General features: G+C 37.0%; 3 protein-coding genes across 3 annotated transcripts in view; all 3 read left to right on the top strand.

Moving 5' to 3' along the window:
- The first annotated feature begins 349 nt into the window (after positions 1–349).
- Positions 350–9578, top strand: LOC307133549 (uncharacterized protein). Its single transcript, XM_079828631.1, has 5 exons — positions 350–422; positions 5336–5395; positions 5476–5760; positions 8136–8174; positions 8304–9578. The coding sequence occupies exons 1-5, from the start codon at positions 371–373 to the stop codon at positions 8381–8383; spliced, it is 516 nt and encodes a 171-aa protein (XP_079684757.1). The 5' UTR covers positions 350–370; the 3' UTR covers positions 8384–9578.
- Positions 9579–13519: 3941 nt separating this feature from the next.
- LOC307133584 (uncharacterized protein) lies at positions 13520–14804 on the top strand. The gene is made up of 4 exons (XM_079828688.1): positions 13520–13648; positions 13731–14063; positions 14153–14212; positions 14327–14804. Exons 1-4 carry the CDS (start codon positions 13588–13590, stop codon positions 14497–14499), a joined length of 627 nt encoding a protein of 208 aa, XP_079684814.1. The 5' UTR covers positions 13520–13587; the 3' UTR covers positions 14500–14804.
- A 930-nt stretch (positions 14805–15734) lies between these two features.
- nrm (nurim) overlaps positions 15735–18694 on the top strand; it is a gene marked incomplete at its 5' end in the record, with an annotated part of 8580 nt that continues 5620 nt past the window's right edge. Inside the window, 2 exons of the mRNA XM_079828302.1 lie at positions 15735–15885; positions 16363–16556. Coding sequence (XP_079684428.1) covers positions 15735–15885; positions 16363–16556 — 345 coding nt within the window. The remainder of the gene's footprint in view (positions 15886–16362; positions 16557–18694) is intronic.

The following is an 18694-nucleotide window of genomic DNA, read 5'->3' as shown; positions in this document are numbered from 1 at the left end:
TTAATAGCATTCATTTTCCCAATAAGAGACAATGAGAGAACTCTTTTTACATTCCTCTAGCAAAGGGTTATAATTTTCTTTAAATAATTGATCCAGGGTGGGAGTCACTTGTACTCCAAGATATGATACTTGTACTCCAATAATACCATATATTGACCAAGAGATGGGGCATTCTTTTTTAACATCGTCTTCATTTGAAATATTAATATCTGTCAAAAGATGACGCAAAGTTAACAAAGGTTCAGTAAGGGTGTTTTGTTCTTGATCCTTTGAGTGCTTCACACTCCAGTCGAGATGGTGGCAGTAATGCACCACCGTTTATTGACAGCCACAAAACAGTGTTACACAAGATAAAGCAGGAAGAGATTGCATGATTACGCAATCACGCCGCGTTATCAACATGCCAGCACATAGAAAAACATGTAAGTCCTTCTTTATTTCGCACACACTCGGGTTATATATGCTCGGTTCCTGTGTTTATTTCTGTTTGACAACAAAATGTCAAAAACGGAACTTGCCAACACAATTCTACTCAAACTGCTATTGGCTAAGAGTTAGAGAGTGAGTCAGCATTTTTCATCATTTCTAAGATGTATTGGGTCTATTGAGGTTTTGAATTCAAAGAATCCAGGAGGATTTGATGGACGCTCGTCTGAAGGGTGTGTTTGCATGCAAATGCCAGATGTTTTGTTGATGATTTTTTTATGCTTTTAAAGAAGTCTCTTCTGCTCACCAAGGCTTCATTTACACTGTAAAAAAAAAAAATCAGGTCTCCAATTGAAAATGTTCTATTGACTGATCACATCTAATTTTTTCAGTTGGCCAAATTGAATTTCTGTGAATTGATGCAATTTAATTAAAAGAAATTCAATTTGGCCAACTAAAAAAAATTAGATGTGATCAGTCAATAGAACATTTTCAATTGGAGACCTGATTTTTTTTTCAGTGTATTTGGTCCAAAATCCTACAGCAAAAACAGTATTATTGTGAAATATTACTCCATCTGTTCTCTATGTGAATATATAGTAAAGTGTGATTTATTCCTGTGATCAAAGCTGAATTTATCATCATTACTCCAGTCTTCAGTGTCACATGACCCTTCACTAATCATTCTCATATGAGGATTTGATGATCAACAAAGATTTATGATTTATTCAGGATTATTTAAAGGGATAGTTCACCCAAAAAGGAAAATTAGCTCATAATTAACTTAATACATTCTTCTTTCAGACAAATAATATTACAAAAGTCCAGGCTAATCCAAGCATTATAATAGCAGTAATAGTTGCTCTGTTTTTGAAGTCCATAAAAAGTACATCTGTCCGTCATATAACTGCTCCACACGGCTCTGAGGTGTTAATAAAGGCCTTCTGAAGTGAATCGACGCGTTTGTGTAAGAAAAATATCCATATTTAAAACTTTATCAAGTAAACTTTCGGCCGACCGCCTTCCCTGTTCAATTTATGGAAAAAGTGTTGAAAGGTCCTCTGTCGATCGAAAGACTAACGCGACCAGGTCCGCTCGTCATGACGTCACGCACACTCAAAAAAATTATTTGTTGAATTTACTTAAAAAAGCTGCGTCAAGTGGTTCCACACAACTATATTGAGTCATTTTTACAAATAACAATTTAGTTACAGTATATGAACAAAAGAAAGTCAAGCTGACAACATTTCTTTAAGTAAAGCTGACAACATTTCTTTAAGTAAATACAAACCATTTGAATTAGTCACTGTCACATAATATTTGTATGTGCAATTTACTTAATAATGTTATGTTAAATTTATAAAAGTTTCTTATGTTAAGTGAACACATTTATTGGTTTGATTTACCTTATTAAATTAACTACTTGCTCTACAAGTGTAAGTGGAAAACTATTAAACATAACAAAAAGCATATTTTTAGAAACAAAATTCAAAAATAACTTATTTGAGAACAGGAAGTCCATCCAATAAATTTTGGCCACAGGCACTCTTCTGCATAATGGTAAGCACAAAATTACACAAACTCCTCTAAATGTGCAACATAACTTCACATAACACTAACATAAACTAACAACATCTTTCCCTTTACTGAAAAAGCTAAATATCACTTTAATCCCTAGATTTACTCACCTAATGCAGTCCCTTGCAAAGCATTCTGGGAACTACAGATCCACTGCCCAGTTTGTTCGTTTCACTCAGCAATGTTAAGTTGACAGAACAAACACTTATTAAGTAAAGCTGACAATATTTTTAGTAGAAACAACTTAGTAAATCCAAGTAAATTTAGTTATTCATTCATTCATTCGACTTTATTGTCCACCTTAGTGGAAATTTGTCTTCGACTTCTCCGAACATAAATACATCAATGACACCAACAAGAGTACAGTACTACCACTATCAACATACAACAACAGAAAAAGGAAAAAGGAAAACAGCGCAGCTGATTGAAATAAGATCAATTTCGATCTACAATAAATAGCCTACATTTTAGAACAATTTCAGTTTAGATTAAGTTCCTGTATGGCATGGGGAATAAAAGATTTCTTATAGATGTTCCTGCTCGCTCTTGGGACCCTGAATCTACGGCCAGATGGAAGCAATTCAAACTCTGAGTTTAGTGGGTGTAAGGTGTCTGTTGATATCTGTCGGGCCTTCCTGAGTACCGCCTTGTCAAATACATCCCCAAGCTGCCTCTGTGACTTGCCAATCACCTTCCCTGCCGTATTAACAATTTTAGAAAGCTTGTTTTTATCTCTCACATTCAGGTTACCATACCAAGCTGTTATATTAAACTGTAAAATACTTTCTACAAGGCCCCTATATGCCATCTCCAGAATATGCTGACTGACCCTGAAACTCCTCAGTTTTCTAATTAAAAACAGTCGCTGATTGGCTCTCTTAAAAATACTCTCTGAGTTAACATTAAAACTTAAAGTACAGTCAATGATTGTACCCAAGTACTTAAAATGTTCAACTACTTCCACAGGCTGGCTGTTAAGTACAACAGGGTTGATGTTACTGGCCCCTCTCGGTTTCGTTTGTATTATAAGTTCTTTTGTTTTAGTCACGTTAATTTCCCATTTAACAGTTTGACACCAATCCTGCAATAAAGTGACTTGGCTAAAATAAGCTTCCTCATGTGCTGCATTATTTTCTGTGAGAAGTCCTACCAGAGCCATGTCATCAGAATATTTAAGTAAACTAACATTGGTGCTGTGCACAGTCATATCATTTATATAAATTGAAAACAACAATGGTGACAACACGCAGCCTTGTGGTGCTCCAGTATTTATAACAAGCTCATCGAGTAGACCCCATTCATTAAGACTCTCTGAGGGCGGTCAGTTAAGAAACTTCTAATCCAGTGAATGAGCCCCCCGTTCACATTCATCCTATGAAGTTGTTCTAAAAGAATATCAGTTTGCATAGTATTAAAAGCAGAAGTAAAATCAATAAAAAGAACCCGAGCAAGTGACTTTGGTTGTTGCAAATGTTTAGCTATTTGATTTACAAGAGTAAGAGTTGCGTCCTCGTTGCGTTACATGAGTGTTTTAAGTAATGTGAACAAGGATGATTTGAGTGCAACTAACAACAGTGAAAGTTCATTTTTTTGAGTGTACGCATCTTGAGTTTCACTTTCAACATTCAACACTTTTCCACAGAAGGCGGTCAGCCGAAAGTTTACTTGATAAAGTTTTAAATATGGATATTTTTCTTACACAAACGCGTCAATTTGCTTCAGAAGGCCTTTATTAACACCCCAGAGTCGCGTGGAGCAGTTATATGATGGACAGATGCACTTTTTATGGACTTCAAAAACAGAGCAACTATAAATCAAGTTCTAATGCTTGGATTAGCCTGGACTTCTGTAATATAACTCAGATTTTATTCATCTGAAAGAAGAATGTCACACACACCTAGGATAACTTGAGGGAGAGTAAATCATGGGCTAATTTTCATTTTTGGATGAACTATCCCTTTAATGAGTAGAACGTTCAAAAGAACAGCATTTATCTGAAATATAAAGTTTTGCAGCATTATACATGTCTATACTGTCACTTTTGATATTTAGAACTCTCTTTTTCTTTTGAGTTCTCAAAACTGACACATTTTAAGTAAATCTGAACTGTTTCATTGTTTTGAGTTTTATGAACGTGTTTCTTTTAATTTAGACAAACTTAAATTTAACCGAAACTGGGCTGGGATTTCTATTTCCCAGCATGCTTTGCCATGACACTCAAAAGGGACAGTAAATGCCAAAATTTAATGTTATATTATGTCTTTTGTGCAAGATGAATCTTACGGTGGCGATTTAATAGTGCTTAATGTTTTGTTATGTGGTTTAGAAGAGTTTCTGTTCTGCATGTTCTGTTGGGTTTTTTGGGGGTTTTCCATCATGGTCAGCAAGTGCTATGCTAATGCCACCAAAGCATTGTGTTACCAGTTAGCAATGTAGTATTTATTGAATTAACTAGTTAAAACTAGTCAAGTTTCCACTACTAAAATTTTTTTTATAAATTGGCGTATACTCAAATATTTGAAATTAAGAGCAATTAAAATGTATGAGTACAAAATAAAAATCTGCAAGTTCTGCTTACTTAAACTTTACATTTCTTAACTTAAAAAAGATTGCCTCAATTTTTTTGAGTTCTGCCAACTTATTCAGGTTTACAGTGCATAATAGTAGTAACGTGCCACCGTAACACACAGACCTCAGTACTTGGTACACAATACACAGTGACAGTAACATTCAATGGGTCGTTTTTGAGTATGAATGTATCATTTTGAGTAGAAAATGAACTATTTGGGCCCTATCATACACCCAGTACTGTATATAGCCTTTATATAAAGGCTCAGAAATAAACTGAGCCTTTATATCTCCTTTGTAAAAGCTTTACGAGGCATAAATAGTCCTCACTTTAGATGAGCTCACAGAAATAGTTCACTGACAACTACTAAATGTTTTATAACCACCTGAATTAATCATGAATTACAGTAGGAATACATGATAATAAAGCATTTATTAACTATTATGTCTAAATAATATGTATAAATGTATATTTCAATAGTTTACTTACACTTTCTAAAGGATCTGATGAACCACTGACAACTCCTAAAAATAGTAATACTTAATTTAGAAATGATAAATTGATCATTTATAAAGTATGAAAATACAATTATTAAACATGCTTATAAATCAAGAATAAAGCATTTATAGCTGTATTTATAAACTGCCTATTAATGTCTATTCATGCATAAATGATGAATTAACGATTTACTAATGCTTAACTAATGCTTCATGGCGTGTAGTTTTTATAAAGTGTAATCCGCCATTTTGTGTTTCACATCAGGTGGACTGATTTTGCTGTCAATCGTGGTGTTCGTGCTGCTGAAGATTTTTACATTTGGAAGTGAGTACTATATCCCTGCTCTGTTATTAATTCTCAGGATTTTCTTAAAGAAAACACATTAATATTGTTTCCGTCCTCAGGTTCTGCTCCTCTACAGAAGAGGTCCGACTGCCGGTGTTCTCTGTCCTGTGATGGAGCACCTGAGCTAAAGCAACGGAAGAGTGTTCATGTTCGAGTGGAGCATCAGTCAGATGAAGTTCATGATGGAATATATCCCGTCTCCACTTTATTGAAGGAAGACGGACGCTGTGCTGTGGTCGTGCCGAAATGTTTACAGCAGGGCACACAGTTCACATTAAGAATGTATGCTGATGAAAATAATCCAGTGCCTAAGAAACTCTACGAAGAAAAAGCATTAAAGCCTGGTAGGGTCATAATTGATCTAAGCCATGTTTTGAAGAAGTAGTTCACTCAAAAATGAAACATTTAATTTCAATTCCATTCCAATAAAGTCATGTGATAGCTTTGTGTGAGGAACAAAAGGTCAATATCGACTGACAATCTTCCTCTCTGCCATTGCTTTCACGTCACATTCACAGTCACATATTTAAAGGTGCCCTGCCACACGTATTTCATTACTTTTGTAGTAATGTCTGAAGTTCTCCAATGGACTTTGTAACATTTTGAGTGGAAAAAATGCCTTGGTTATCTTGTTTCAAGCGATTGTGGTAGAGAAAGCCTGCAGGAAGACCAGTTCTCATTAATATTCAACGAGCTAAGCTGCTTGGCTCTGATTGGCTAACAGCTAGCCAATGAGAGCCTGGCTATCAGCATCCTTTACCCAGCGCAACAACTAATTGCACTTAACTAATTGCAGTAAACTTTGTTTACTCTCGTCTGGAATCGCTGCAGAAAAGCTTCTTCAGGTATATTGCCATATATGACGTTCAGCCATTTTGCTGTATAGGAAAATTGTCACTGAGCTAGACGAATTCTGTGGGCGTGGTCTCAACTGGACGAGCTCATGAATAGTAATGAGCTCAGGCAACACCACGTCAGACTGAGCAGCTTTTGTAAATGGCCTGATTTCTCCGCTTATGTCTTTTGTGTGGCAGGGCACCTTTAAAACAGTCACATGACATGCGTGAACCAGTCACTGAATGCTCACAGAATTTTTGGGTGAACTGTTCCTTTAAAGTAATTATGTTGGCTTGACAAAGACAATATAATGATCTACTATTTAAATGTATTGTTCTTCTTCTGAGCCAAAATTTAACAGTATCTCCTCAGTGAGCTTCAAAAAGGTCTGACTTAGTGTGCTATATCTTTTCAAACCGATCCGACTTATGGTTTTCCTAAAAATACGATTAAAAATCATAAAAATCCCATATTAAGGGGGCCAAAACTTTATTCAAAGAACTCTAATAAGCTTCATCTACTATGTATCTATCACTGGAAAAAACTAGCAACTAGCTTAGGACATGCTAATTCATGTTAGCAACATGCTAATTCATCCAAAATGCTAAATCATGCTACCAACATGCAAATTCGTGCCACCAACATGCTAATTCTTGCTACCAACAAGCTAATTTTAAAAATGATAAACATGTTAGCAACATTTTAAATTATGTTAACAAAGCGTTAAAATCTGGTAATTCACATTAGCAATGTTAAATCATGCTAGCAACATGCAAATTCATGTGAACAAAATGCTAAAACATGTTAGCAAAATGCTAGATAATGCTATCAACATGTTAATTCATGCTAGCAATGTGCTAAAACAAGTGTTAATTAATGCATGTTAAAACATGCAAAATCACGTTACCAACATGCTCATTATATTGTTAACAACACGCTAATTCACATTAGCAAACTTGCTAAAACATGTAACATTTTATATCATGTTAACAAAGTGTTTAAATCTGGTCATTTGCTTTAACGTTAAATCATGTTAGTAAAATGCTAATTAATGCTAACAATGGTAAAACATGTTAACAACATGCTACTGTAATTTGTGCTAAATCATGTTACCAACATGCCAGCATGTTAACAAAGTGTTAAAATCTGGTAATGCACATTAGCAATGCTAAATCATGTAAGCAAAATGCTATTTCATGCTAAGATAATGTTAACAAAATGTTAATTCAAGCTAGCAACTTGCTAAAACATGCTAACAACATTTTAAATCATGTTAACAAAGTGTTCAAACCTGGTAATTCATGTTAGCATTTTAGCTAATTAATGCTAACAACATGCTAATTCATGCTAGCAATGTGCTGAAACAAGTGTCAATTAATGCCAGCAACATACAAATTAATGCCAACATTCTAAATTATGTCACTAACATGCAAATTCATGCCAGCAACATGCTAATTCTGGCTAGCAACATGCTAAACCACGCTAGCAAGATTTTAAATCATGTTAACAAAGTGTTCAAATCTGGTAATTCACATTTGCAATTTTAAATCATGTTAACAACATGCTAGATAATGTTAGCAACATGGTAATCCAATGCTAACAAAACGCTAATTAATGTTAGCAATGTTAAAACATGCTAATTCATGCTAAAACAGGCTATCAACATGTTAATTTGTGTTATCTTAAGTCAATGCTAGCAACCAGTTAAAACATGTAAGCAAAACATGCTAACAATGTCTCTTTAGCTTATCAAACTTTCATACAGCTTTGTCAAGCCAACATCAAAGTTTGTCCAAAAACACTTAACTTTTACTAGTTTTAAAAATGTAATTCTATACTGAATGAATGATTGTATGGCTCACCCTCTCCAACTTTTCCACAGAGTGTGATACAGAGAAATTACAAAAAGAAAGCAATGTAGGTAAGTAAACTAAAGAAGGCTTGATTCTTGAGCTACACACACCTAAAGTTTGTATTTATTAGAAATGTTTTCTCCCAGAACTGGAGCAGGAATTCATGCAAAGATGTGTGTGTTTATTTCCCTCCCCAGGTGATGGTGCTGACAGGAACTCATCCAACACACTCCTGATCCTGATGATCATCTGCTGTTCGCTTTCAGTTTTTTTTTAATTAGATGCCATTTCATCAGATCACACACTGACCTCAGACCAGCTCAAGACTGACTACAGAACTCACTACTGGACTTCTCTCAGACTTCTCAGGTGTTCTTCTACTGTAAACTCTTGCACACTAGCACTTTTGGTGCACACACAGGTTTGTTTCGATGAACCGTACCTCAGTCCACTTAAAAATTAAAAACGTGGTCCGCATACGCATAATGTCAACTTCGGTACGATTTCCCGCCCATATTCTGAACACAAACGTCCAAAATTAGATATGTATATATAAATACAGTACCGCTCGAAAGTTTGGAAACATTACTATTTTTAATGTTTTTGAAATAAGTCTCTTCTGCTCATCAAACCTGCATTGATTTGATCAAAAATACAGAAAAAAATGTAATATTATGAAGTATTATTACAACTTAAAATCATGTTTTTTTTTATTTTAAAGGTGCACTATGTAACATTTTTTCAGTAAAACCACTAGGCCAGTGTTATATATTTTGTTCAGTACTTACAATATCCCAAATGTTCCCAACTATTTGTAAATGGTGAGATGCTCTTTTACCGGGACGTGTGTGGGCGTGGCCTATCGATTACATCATATCCGCATTCCCCTCGGTTTGCGGTTTTATTCTGGAAGAAGAAGAGAGACAGAGGTTGCGTCCGAAACCTGGAAAATGCTGCCTTCGGAGGACACATTTCAAGGCAGGAAGGCACCAAGGCCCGTCCGAATCTAATGTTAGCTTCACTTCCTGTCTCCTGAGATCTGATCGAGTTCTGAAGGCAGCATATTAGTATCCTTCGCTGCCTTTGATATCCCACAATCCTGTGCGTTCCATTCTGTGGCAGTTGAGCTGGAAAAAAAGATGCCGTCCGAAAGTTGCGTTTGCTGGTCAGTTTGTGTGTAAATGTACGTTTTTTACCAACATTTTCTACTTTTTCTACTACTCAATATTTGTTTTGTTCTCACTAAAGCTTTCTCTATTTTGCTGTAGATCATTAAACGCATACACTGTAGGGCTGTGCGATTTTGAAGAAAAATGCGATATGCGATATCCTTGTTAAATAATGCGATATTGATACTGCGTTAAGTGTGTAAAATCTATTTAAATTATATTTTTAAAAATGTATTTAAAAACTGACATTTATGTGTTTTACATTCTTTCTGGGAAAAGAAAGAATTGACAGTTCGGATGTGTAACAAAACAAGAAAAAAATAATGGTTTGTGCGCACATTTAATTGTGTGTGTCAGACAGCGCGAGACTGCAAGGAGTTGTTTTTTGCAAGTTATTGCGTTTAATAACTCTTTTTAACGTCAAGCAAGCCACATAAGTAACAGTCGTGTGCCCAGTCTATTCTCTGCTATTTGAGTTGACCTAAAACAAACAAATTTCACAATATTGAAGTAGCCTATTAAAATCATTCAGATATTGCGTGTCCTTGCGATATGCATATTGCGATATTTCGATAATTTCGATATATTGTGCAGCCCTATTACACTGCCTAAGAAGTCTGTCTGAAACGCAGTCATTATGGTCAAAACCATTCACACACTTAATGCTAACTGGCAAGCAGCATTAGCAGCTCATCTTCTTCTTTGTCTACTTACTACTTCTTCGTCGTATCAACGTGTGCTCGGCAAGAGCGTTTTGTGCTTGAGCGCCACCAAGTGGTGTTTTACTGTCACTTCAGCAGCTCCAGGCACGTGAACAAAAGCGCCGATCTCTATGGTCGGACAGTTTTTAAACGTTTTTAAAACGCAAGGCGTTTTTTTTAAATGACGCTTTTACACCTGGCGTTTTGCGCGTCGGTGTGCACACTCACATTGGCGCCCTTTTTTTAGTCACGAGCTGTTAAACGTTGACGATAAACACGCTCGAAAATCGTCCTGGTGTGAATAAGCACATCCATGAACATGATTTCTATCCCGAGTCCTATCCCGATTCTTTACCACCTGCTGTGAGGTGAAGACCACATGTCCCAGGATTCTGTGCTCAAACGTGCCGTCATCAAACTACGCCTTTGTTTTGAACAGGCGACCTCTAGTGGACGGAAAACTTACACAGTGCAGCTTTAATATACTATAAAATATTATTTATCTCTATGATGCAAGGCTCACCAGCCGTTATGCTTATTTATTATTAATGTTGGAAACAGTTGTGCTGCTTAATATTTTTTTTTAATATGTGATACTTTTTTCAGGATAGAAAGTTAAAAAAATTATTTATTTATAATAGAAATATTTGGTAACAATATACACTACTGTTCAATAGTGTGGGGTCAGTTCTTTTTTTTAAAAGAAATGTATTCAGCAATTAATAAAAAGGCGATAGTAAAGACTACTTTTAACCTTTATTTTAAATTGTAATAATATTTTTTCTGTACTTCTGATCAAATCAATGCAGGCTTGATGAGCACAAGATACGTCTTTCAAAAACATTAAAAATAGTAAAGTTTCCAAACTGTATATATATATATATATATATATATATATATATATATATATATATATATATATATATATATATATATATATATATATATATATATTGTCAAATTGATAGGGTTAGGGTTATCGCATCTAACATAAAAGTTTGTGTTTATATAATATGTGTGTGTTGAGCAGCTTTAAATGAATAATTTTATAATTGAATGTGATTTTTGGCAGCTCATTGACGGCAGCTGTAGATGTAAGTGCCATTCTGTGTTGATGCTTAGAAACAAAACAAGGGTTCGAAAGCGAGGCAAGCGATGCGATCGGTTTGACCACTTCTCCAGCATTGGGTCTGCCTCTGGGATCATGCAAACATTTCACACTTCTGACCCACAAAATGTGAACACAATCCAGCTGAGCCAGGAGGAGCAATCAAACTCTGTTTCAGACCAAATGTGAAAGCACCTGTTTTTATTCCAAATCTTCTATTTTTATATCTTTTATGTCCTGTGCTCATGTTGCACTAGCACTTTTTGCACTGCTATAGCTTTACTTTTCTGATTTACTGGAGTTGAATGACTCCAGTACATGTGTAGTAACCTCAGTGGCTACCAGGGGCGATTCTAGGATTTCAAAATCTGGAGGGCAATATCAATATCAATATCAATATCAATATCAGGGGGCTCTTTTTGTATATATATATTGATTGTATACTAGGATAGGCATGAACAATGCAGTAGGTTCTATGAAATCAATACCAGAATATTGAATTAATTTCTGATAATTTTAAATAACCAGCTAATATTAATTAATATTCATTAAGAGTGTAGAACATCTTTATATTACTGTAATTGTCTACATTGTCTTGATTGGCAATATGTGGGTAAAATATATTTTTTTCAACACATGTAATGCTTTAAACACTATTATTATTTCAACTCTTTGTTTGTGCAGTAAAATTAACTTTAAAAAGATCTACATTTATTATTTTCATTGATGGAGATGTTTTAGTGGAGGATTTCTGTCACCTGGTGGAAAACAAACACATTTTTAACATAAAAATGACATGAAATGACCACTATAACCAGTAGATGGCAGCAGAGGCAATTTTCACTCCCTTTTATAGTTCTTTTCACGTGTTTTGCTTTTGGATTTATTATACAATGAATATTAGAACAAATTGTTTTAATGTTTTGCACTGAAGTATGAAGTATAGCAAGTCTCATACAATTCATGAAATAAATAAGCCCAGATTTTCTGCTGGATGGGAAATCATCTTGGATTTCTCCCACATTATGTAAACTGCGGGATGAGCCGCATCCTGCCGTCAGTTCAATATGAGTTTTAAAGGGGAATGAGGCAATCACAAATTATCGTACATATTACGGAGCTAATCGCACATTTTTAGGGGGCCTGGGTGGAAATTTAGGGCGGCTAAATCCCTCCTAAAATGGGCCTAGTGATGCAATGTTTTATATTTTACTTTTCTATTTACTTTTCTTCCTTGAACTATGCATCAGGTCATTGTACTGTAATAATACCTGGATCTGTGATGTACACCCTACAGATGTGACAAATGTTAATGTATGTCAGATTTGTATATTTACAGTTGGATTTCAAATTCAGGTTTAATAAAAGATGCCAAATATGAAGGAAGCTTTGAGTAGAGCCTCGATCATTTATCCTATAGATTTGATGTAAGGAATTACTGACTCGACTTTTGGGTGTGCATTACCTTCTACACACATCAGTGAGAGAATGGGCTGCTCTCAGGAGTGTGTGTGTGTGTGTGTGTGTGTGTGTGTGTGTGTGTGTGTGTGTGTGTGTGTGTGTGTGTGTGTGTGTGTGTGTGTGTGTGTGTGTGTGTGTGTGTGTGTGTGTGTGTGTGTGTGTGTGTGTGTGTGTGTGTGTGTGTGTGTGTGTGTGTGTGTGTGTGTGTGTGTGTGTGTGTGTGTGTGTGTGTGTGTGTTCGCTTCTACACACATTAGTGAGAGAATGGGCCGCTCTCAGGAGCTCAGAGAACTCAAGGTGGACACCTGTGCAATAAGTCCATTCGGGATATTTCCTCACTACTAAATATTCCACGCTCAACTGTTAGTGGTGTTATAACAAAGTGGAAGCAACTCAGCCACAAAGAGCGGGGTCAGCACATGCTGAGGGTCACAGAAGTCGCCAACTTTCTGCAGAGTCAAGAGCTCGGAGCAGGAGAACAGGACTTGCCTGACTGCATTGTGCCAAGTGTAAAGTTTGGTGGAGGGGGGATTATGGGGTTAGGCTTGGCCCCTTAGTTCCAGTGAAAGGAACTCTTAATGCGTCACCAAGACATTTTGGACAATTTCATGCAGCCAACTTTGTGGGAACAGTTTGGGGACGGCCCCTTCCTGTCCCAGCATGACTGACCAGTGCACAAAGCGTCTCCATAAAGACATGGATGAGCGAGTTTGGTGTGGAGGAACTTGAGTCCTCGACCCGATAGAACCCCTTTGGGATGAATTAGAGCGGAGACTGAGAGCCCAACATCAGTGTATCTAAATGAACTTTGAGCGTCGTATGCTCAAACAGCAACATTACACACTAGCTAAAGTTAAAAAGTGAGATCATAATCAACCACCCCTTTAGTTTTTCATGATTTGACTACAACACACACATTATGTAACCGCACATCAAAGATTGAAGCAGATGTGACGAAACAATACAGCGGTGAAAGGAAGTGGAAACTCTGTGTGGTTTTAGAGCATTGTTCAGAAACCTGTGCGTTTGATCGACACACAAAATGGAGAAAGGCATTTTCCTCTGTGTTTTATCTTCCTGGATTATGCAAGTAATCAGCAGTGGTAAGAATACTCTTTAAAACTTGCACTTTACTCACCATTTTAACCTATTTCAGTGAACTGGTTTATCATATTTTCCCCACAGATGAAGTGAATCTGCTGAGAGTCCAGCCGAGCGAAAGCGTCAGTCTGAGGTGCAACATGACGGACAGATATGAAATCGCCTGGTTTCACCAGCATCATCAACAACTAACACAACTAATATCTGCAAAAACCAGCAGCACGGCCGGACGAAAACTGCTCGTCACGTACAATCACAGCCCGAGTCGTCTGGAGGTTAATGCAGATGTGGGGATCAACACAGTCAATTTACTTATCTCTGGAGTATCAGAGTCAGATTCGGGCCTTTATTTCTGTGGAACCAAGTCTGTGTCTTCAGGGCTGGACTTTGAGAATCCCATCAGACTGGAGATTCAGGGTTAGTACGGGCGACTTATAATGCTAGTGATCTGACCTCTTTCACTCAGTGTGTGTGATAAAGTGCTCATATATTTTAATTATTTCCAGATAAGCTTGCAAACAGAGATAATTCTGTCACAGAACCGCCAGAAGATGTTGAGGTCACTGGTAAGAGCAGATGTTATTTGTGATTCTCACAGCTCTGATTTGCAAAGCATACATTTGAGTGTCTCTCGTCCTGCAAAATGCTGTCTGTCTGTCTGTCTGTGTGTCTGTGTGTAGACGAGGTGACCGTGATGGAGCGTGTGCTGATGTTCGGTGGTGTTGGTCTGGCTGTGTTTGTGTTTTTTCTGGCTACAGTCATCGCAGGAGGAATCATTCACCATCACGGCTGGCAGAAAGGATGGAAAGAAGCCAAACGCTCATCTCTGATGAGACACAAATCAGCCAAATGATGCATTTATGTGCTTTATTTTAGTGTCTAACTCATATATCCCTACCAGTTAAATCAGCATCACTGTAGGAAAACACACATTAAATCAGAGAACTGTGTGTCAGATTCTTTTCCTGTTGTTTAGGTGTACTTTCACTTCAGAGAAACATGCATTAATATCATTATACCAGCAGGACTGGTGTTAAAAATGCACATTGTGTCTGGCTATACCTTTAGACTTTGTATATTTATGTAAAGGAGCATTAATATGTACATATAAGCTGTTTTCAAGAGTAAATAAAAATGTTAATCTCTTCTGTGGCACATAAAGCTTCTTAACTGATGTCTGATCTGATCATATACACAGCTGAAATAATGTTTTTATGTGCATGATCATAACCCAATGCTCAACCTCTTCAAACGTGTCAATGTCAGATCCTCACACTTTCAGAGAAAGAAAGGTTTCACTGTCGTGCAATGCAGAATAATGATTTCCTGACTGACTGTGTTATGATGACTCAACTAAACCACAAAATAGGCTATGCAAACTGACTAATGACAGTAAAAGGATGTGACTAATTGTCGTTAAATCATATTTGGCCGAGGAATTCTCACAAAGATGAAGCCTGACAACGCCATTTGCCCAGAAAAGATGGAATTGCTCGCGCTGATTGGCCGCCGTGAGCCAGTCGCACAAGCCGGAGTCGGGAGAGAGTCTTAATCGCAGGGTCGCGGGTTCGAGCCCCGCTCTGGGCAGTAAGTTTTTAATCGTGTTTTCTGCCTTTTCTGTTCAGAAAAAAAGGTTTCCCATAATGTCGTGCAATGCTAGTAAAACCACAAAAGACGAAGTTATAACAAACTGACCATCGCGGACACTAAAAGGACGATAAATCAAACCATACTAATAATATGCCATGTATACTATGCTATAGATACTGTATACACAGTACACACAAGCTAATAGAAAGAAATCATTAGTAAAACGTAAAATCTTGTTTTAAATAAATAGGGGAATATAATGAAAAGGCTTCTTTAAGAAAAGTGTGTGTGTGTTTACAGCTCAATTGTGACATATTTAGAGATGTTTATTATGTACAGCATTTGCAGAGAATTAAATTGAAACATTTGTTCTTATAGGACAAAATAAAATAAAAATCACACACAATTGCGCCACCCGGTGGTCAACCGCGTCACTGCAGGGCCCCGCCCCGCCCGGAAGTTTCGTGCTGTCCGTTGGAAATATAAATATTATCAATCATGGCGTCGGTGACTTTTCGCGACTGTTTTCTCTGTGTTTCAGCTTTAATCACCTTCGTGTTTGTGTTTGTGACCGGTGCAGACTTTGTTCGCTTCGTGTCGTTTCGTGCCATCTATCATAACCTGAGCGGGGCCGCGCCTCCGTGTCGAGGTAAGGGAGCGCGCTTTCAAAGTTTACAAAAAAAGAGCTACACACAAATGTTATTGTTTCTGAACACATGTGCACATAAATATGTCAATGCAAATACTTTTTGTTACGAATAGACGTAAATTCGCTTTGTAATGTTCATTACGTTTTAGTGCTGTTCCAAGTTTTTACTTTCTCGGTAGCTTGAGCTGAATAATGTAAAAAAAAAAGATGTGTATATTTAATTTACTGGTAGACTAAAAGTACAGTTAAACAATCTGTGAGCATTTCCAAAGAATTAAGTTTGATATTTGAATGAAAACAAATGAAAGGATACGCACGCATGTACGTCATGTCGTCATAAAGGAATGCGTGCGTCAGTTGCGTACAGCCCGGCTAGCTCAGTCGGTAGAGCATGAGACTCTTAATCTCAGGGTCGTGGGTTCGAGCCCCACGTTGGGCGGAATACATTTTTAGTTCTCTGTCTGTTTTTTCTCTCAGACTCTGTGCCCTGGTCTGTGGCTCTGCGGGACGGGGTGGTTCTGAAGGCTGTCGCTGTGGATGTTTTCCTTCTGGTCCTCTTCAGTCTCCAGCACAGTCTATTGGCCTGGGCTCCAGTGAAGAGAGTCTGTCAGAATGTGTTTGGGGTTTTAAGCAGAGCCGTGTACTGCTTCACCACCGCCGCAGCGCTACAGGTACCTCTGGTTATGATAATGCACTAAAACATTGCTTTTCTTAAAAATACTATGCAACAATAAACATTTCATATATTAGTATGCTACACATTACCACATTATGTTGCATATTTAATTCCATATCGTATACAGATATAATATCAAATAAATGAGGTTATTTTTAGCTTTTTTGTTAATCTTTTGGATCCCATAAACACTCAAATATGATAATCATAGACGGACACCCATTCTACAATTAAAAAACAACTATATATATTTATAAATATAAAGACCCCATTAATATTGTGTAAAATGAATACTATACATATGTGTTAATTATTATTAGGTAAATTTAGTTTCTATTACATTGCATCTTTTATGTTTTTTACTCACTATAATACTATACAGTTACATGTGTAATAATTAAAGCTGCTAGCAGCGATGAAAGGGCCCTCGCACATGCACCGCCACCCGGTGGCCTCAGGAAAACAGTGAATAGTGGGCGACATGCAGTTAAGCGGGTCAATATAGGAGAAATATGGCTAACTCACTTCAATGTGCCACACTTCCTTCTGCCTGCAGGTCGCGCTTCGACTATAACTGAATATTGCCATGTAGAGTCTTCAGTAGGGTTGGGAATCGTGAGAAATTTTCCGGTTCCGGTTCTGGTTCCGGTTCCGCCTAACGATTCCGGTTCCGATTCCGGTTCCATTAAAATTATTAAACAAATAGTGGTAAAGGAAAAAGGCACAAAACACAACTCAAACAATCCATTTTGTGTTTATTACTTGCTCTAAAATTAATTTACAGGTTGGCAATGTCAAAAAAGTCCTGTACTGTACATATATTACAGTATTAATTAAGCCATTCTTGCAACACATTTTTTTTCAAATGAACACCTCTGAAATTGTCTTATTACATTTTATCTCTCTGTCTCTGAATAAAACCAAGTTATAAATTATATTTATTAGTTATATTTATTAATTAGTTGTATATTAATTTAATAGTAATTCAGTTATTCAGTGAACTTGTAAATAATAAATTGCAATTCAGCATTACAAAAGGTAATTGTGCCTAAACCCTTACCTAAACAATGGTGACTCAACGGTTGACAAATATAAATATATATATATATATAGGTCTTTCACTATAAATCTGGTAAGCCCTGTGGCAATCTGTGCTGTAGCAAATGTTTTGTCAAATTGCTAGTGCAGCCTCCTTTGCATGTTATTAACTTTTCACATGTGTTACATTTTGCTTCATTATCATTAATTCTTTGGAAATTAATCCATTAATCCATACTTGGGACTTTCTCTTCGCCATGCTGGTGGTCAACGAGAAAATATCTGACGCAAAACCATAAATGTGTAGCGCGAGGGCTTTCAGGCTGAACTGCGTTGCACTCCTGGAAGCGGCAGGCAACGTAATTAATATTCATGATGAGGTGAGCCAGGGTTGCCAGGTTTTCACAACAAATCCCGCACAATCGATTCAACCCGCGGACATGAAACACAGCCCGCGGCAACAGTGTTTAAGATTCCGCGGGAAAACCACGGACTTGGCAACACTGGCTGTCACTCGCTATTAAAGGATACGCTTCCAGCGCTTCGCACACACATTGCACCAGAACCGTTTTCGGAACCGAAACTTAGGACTTTCGCGCGGTTCTGGTATTTTTCAAAAATCAGTTTCGGTTCTGCATAAGAACCGGTTCTCGGTTCCCAACCCTAGTCTTCAGGTCAGGACTATTATCAAACATGTGAAGTTTGGGGCATATTGGTCATTGTATGCCTGAGTTACAACAACTTCCTGTTTCGTGGCGTAAATATCATACATTAGCACTTAGTCAAGTGTTGCATGATGTGCATTACAGTGTAAAGCATGCAATTGGCTGCTTCCAGCAGGTGGCGCTTTGACTATAACTGAATATTGCCATGTAGATGTGTCTTGACATTGTGTGTCAGTATGGCCTTTAGATTAGACTGACCAAAAATGTTGATCTGATTAAATCTCTATGCGGAGTTGATTAAAGTACAACGTCTGGAAATGGGAAAATTTGCAACACTTTAGCAAAGAAAGATATCTGACTTCCTGTTGGTTTTCAGATTTTGCACGTAGAGACTTTTTTGTAGGTATTGGGCTGTTAAATGTGTATACTG

Source organism: Gobio gobio (assembly GCF_949357685.1).
Source record: "Gobio gobio genome assembly, chromosome: 11".
Classification (NCBI taxonomy): Eukaryota; Metazoa; Chordata; class Actinopteri; order Cypriniformes; family Gobionidae; genus Gobio; species Gobio gobio.
This window is presented reverse-complemented; position numbering and strand designations above follow the sequence as displayed.

Bases quoted from the DNA above. Each gene is read 5' to 3' on its own strand.
- LOC307133549 (XM_079828631.1), top strand. From the start codon at position 371: ATGATTACGCAATCACGCCGCGTTATCAACATGCCAGCACATAGAAAA. The intron at 5,761-8,135 runs GTAGGGTCATAA...ACTTTTCCACAG, and splicing joins AGAAAAAGCATTAAAGCCTG to AGTGTGATACAGAGAAATTA. The intron at 8,175-8,303 runs GTAAGTAAACTA...TTCCCTCCCCAG, and splicing joins ACAAAAAGAAAGCAATGTAG to GTGATGGTGCTGACAGGAAC.
- LOC307133584 (XM_079828688.1), top strand. From the start codon at position 13,588: ATGGAGAAAGGCATTTTCCTCTGTGTTTTATCTTCCTGGATTATGCAA. The intron at 14,064-14,152 runs GTTAGTACGGGC...AATTATTTCCAG, and splicing joins CATCAGACTGGAGATTCAGG to ATAAGCTTGCAAACAGAGAT. The intron at 14,213-14,326 runs GTAAGAGCAGAT...GTCTGTGTGTAG, and splicing joins AGAAGATGTTGAGGTCACTG to ACGAGGTGACCGTGATGGAG.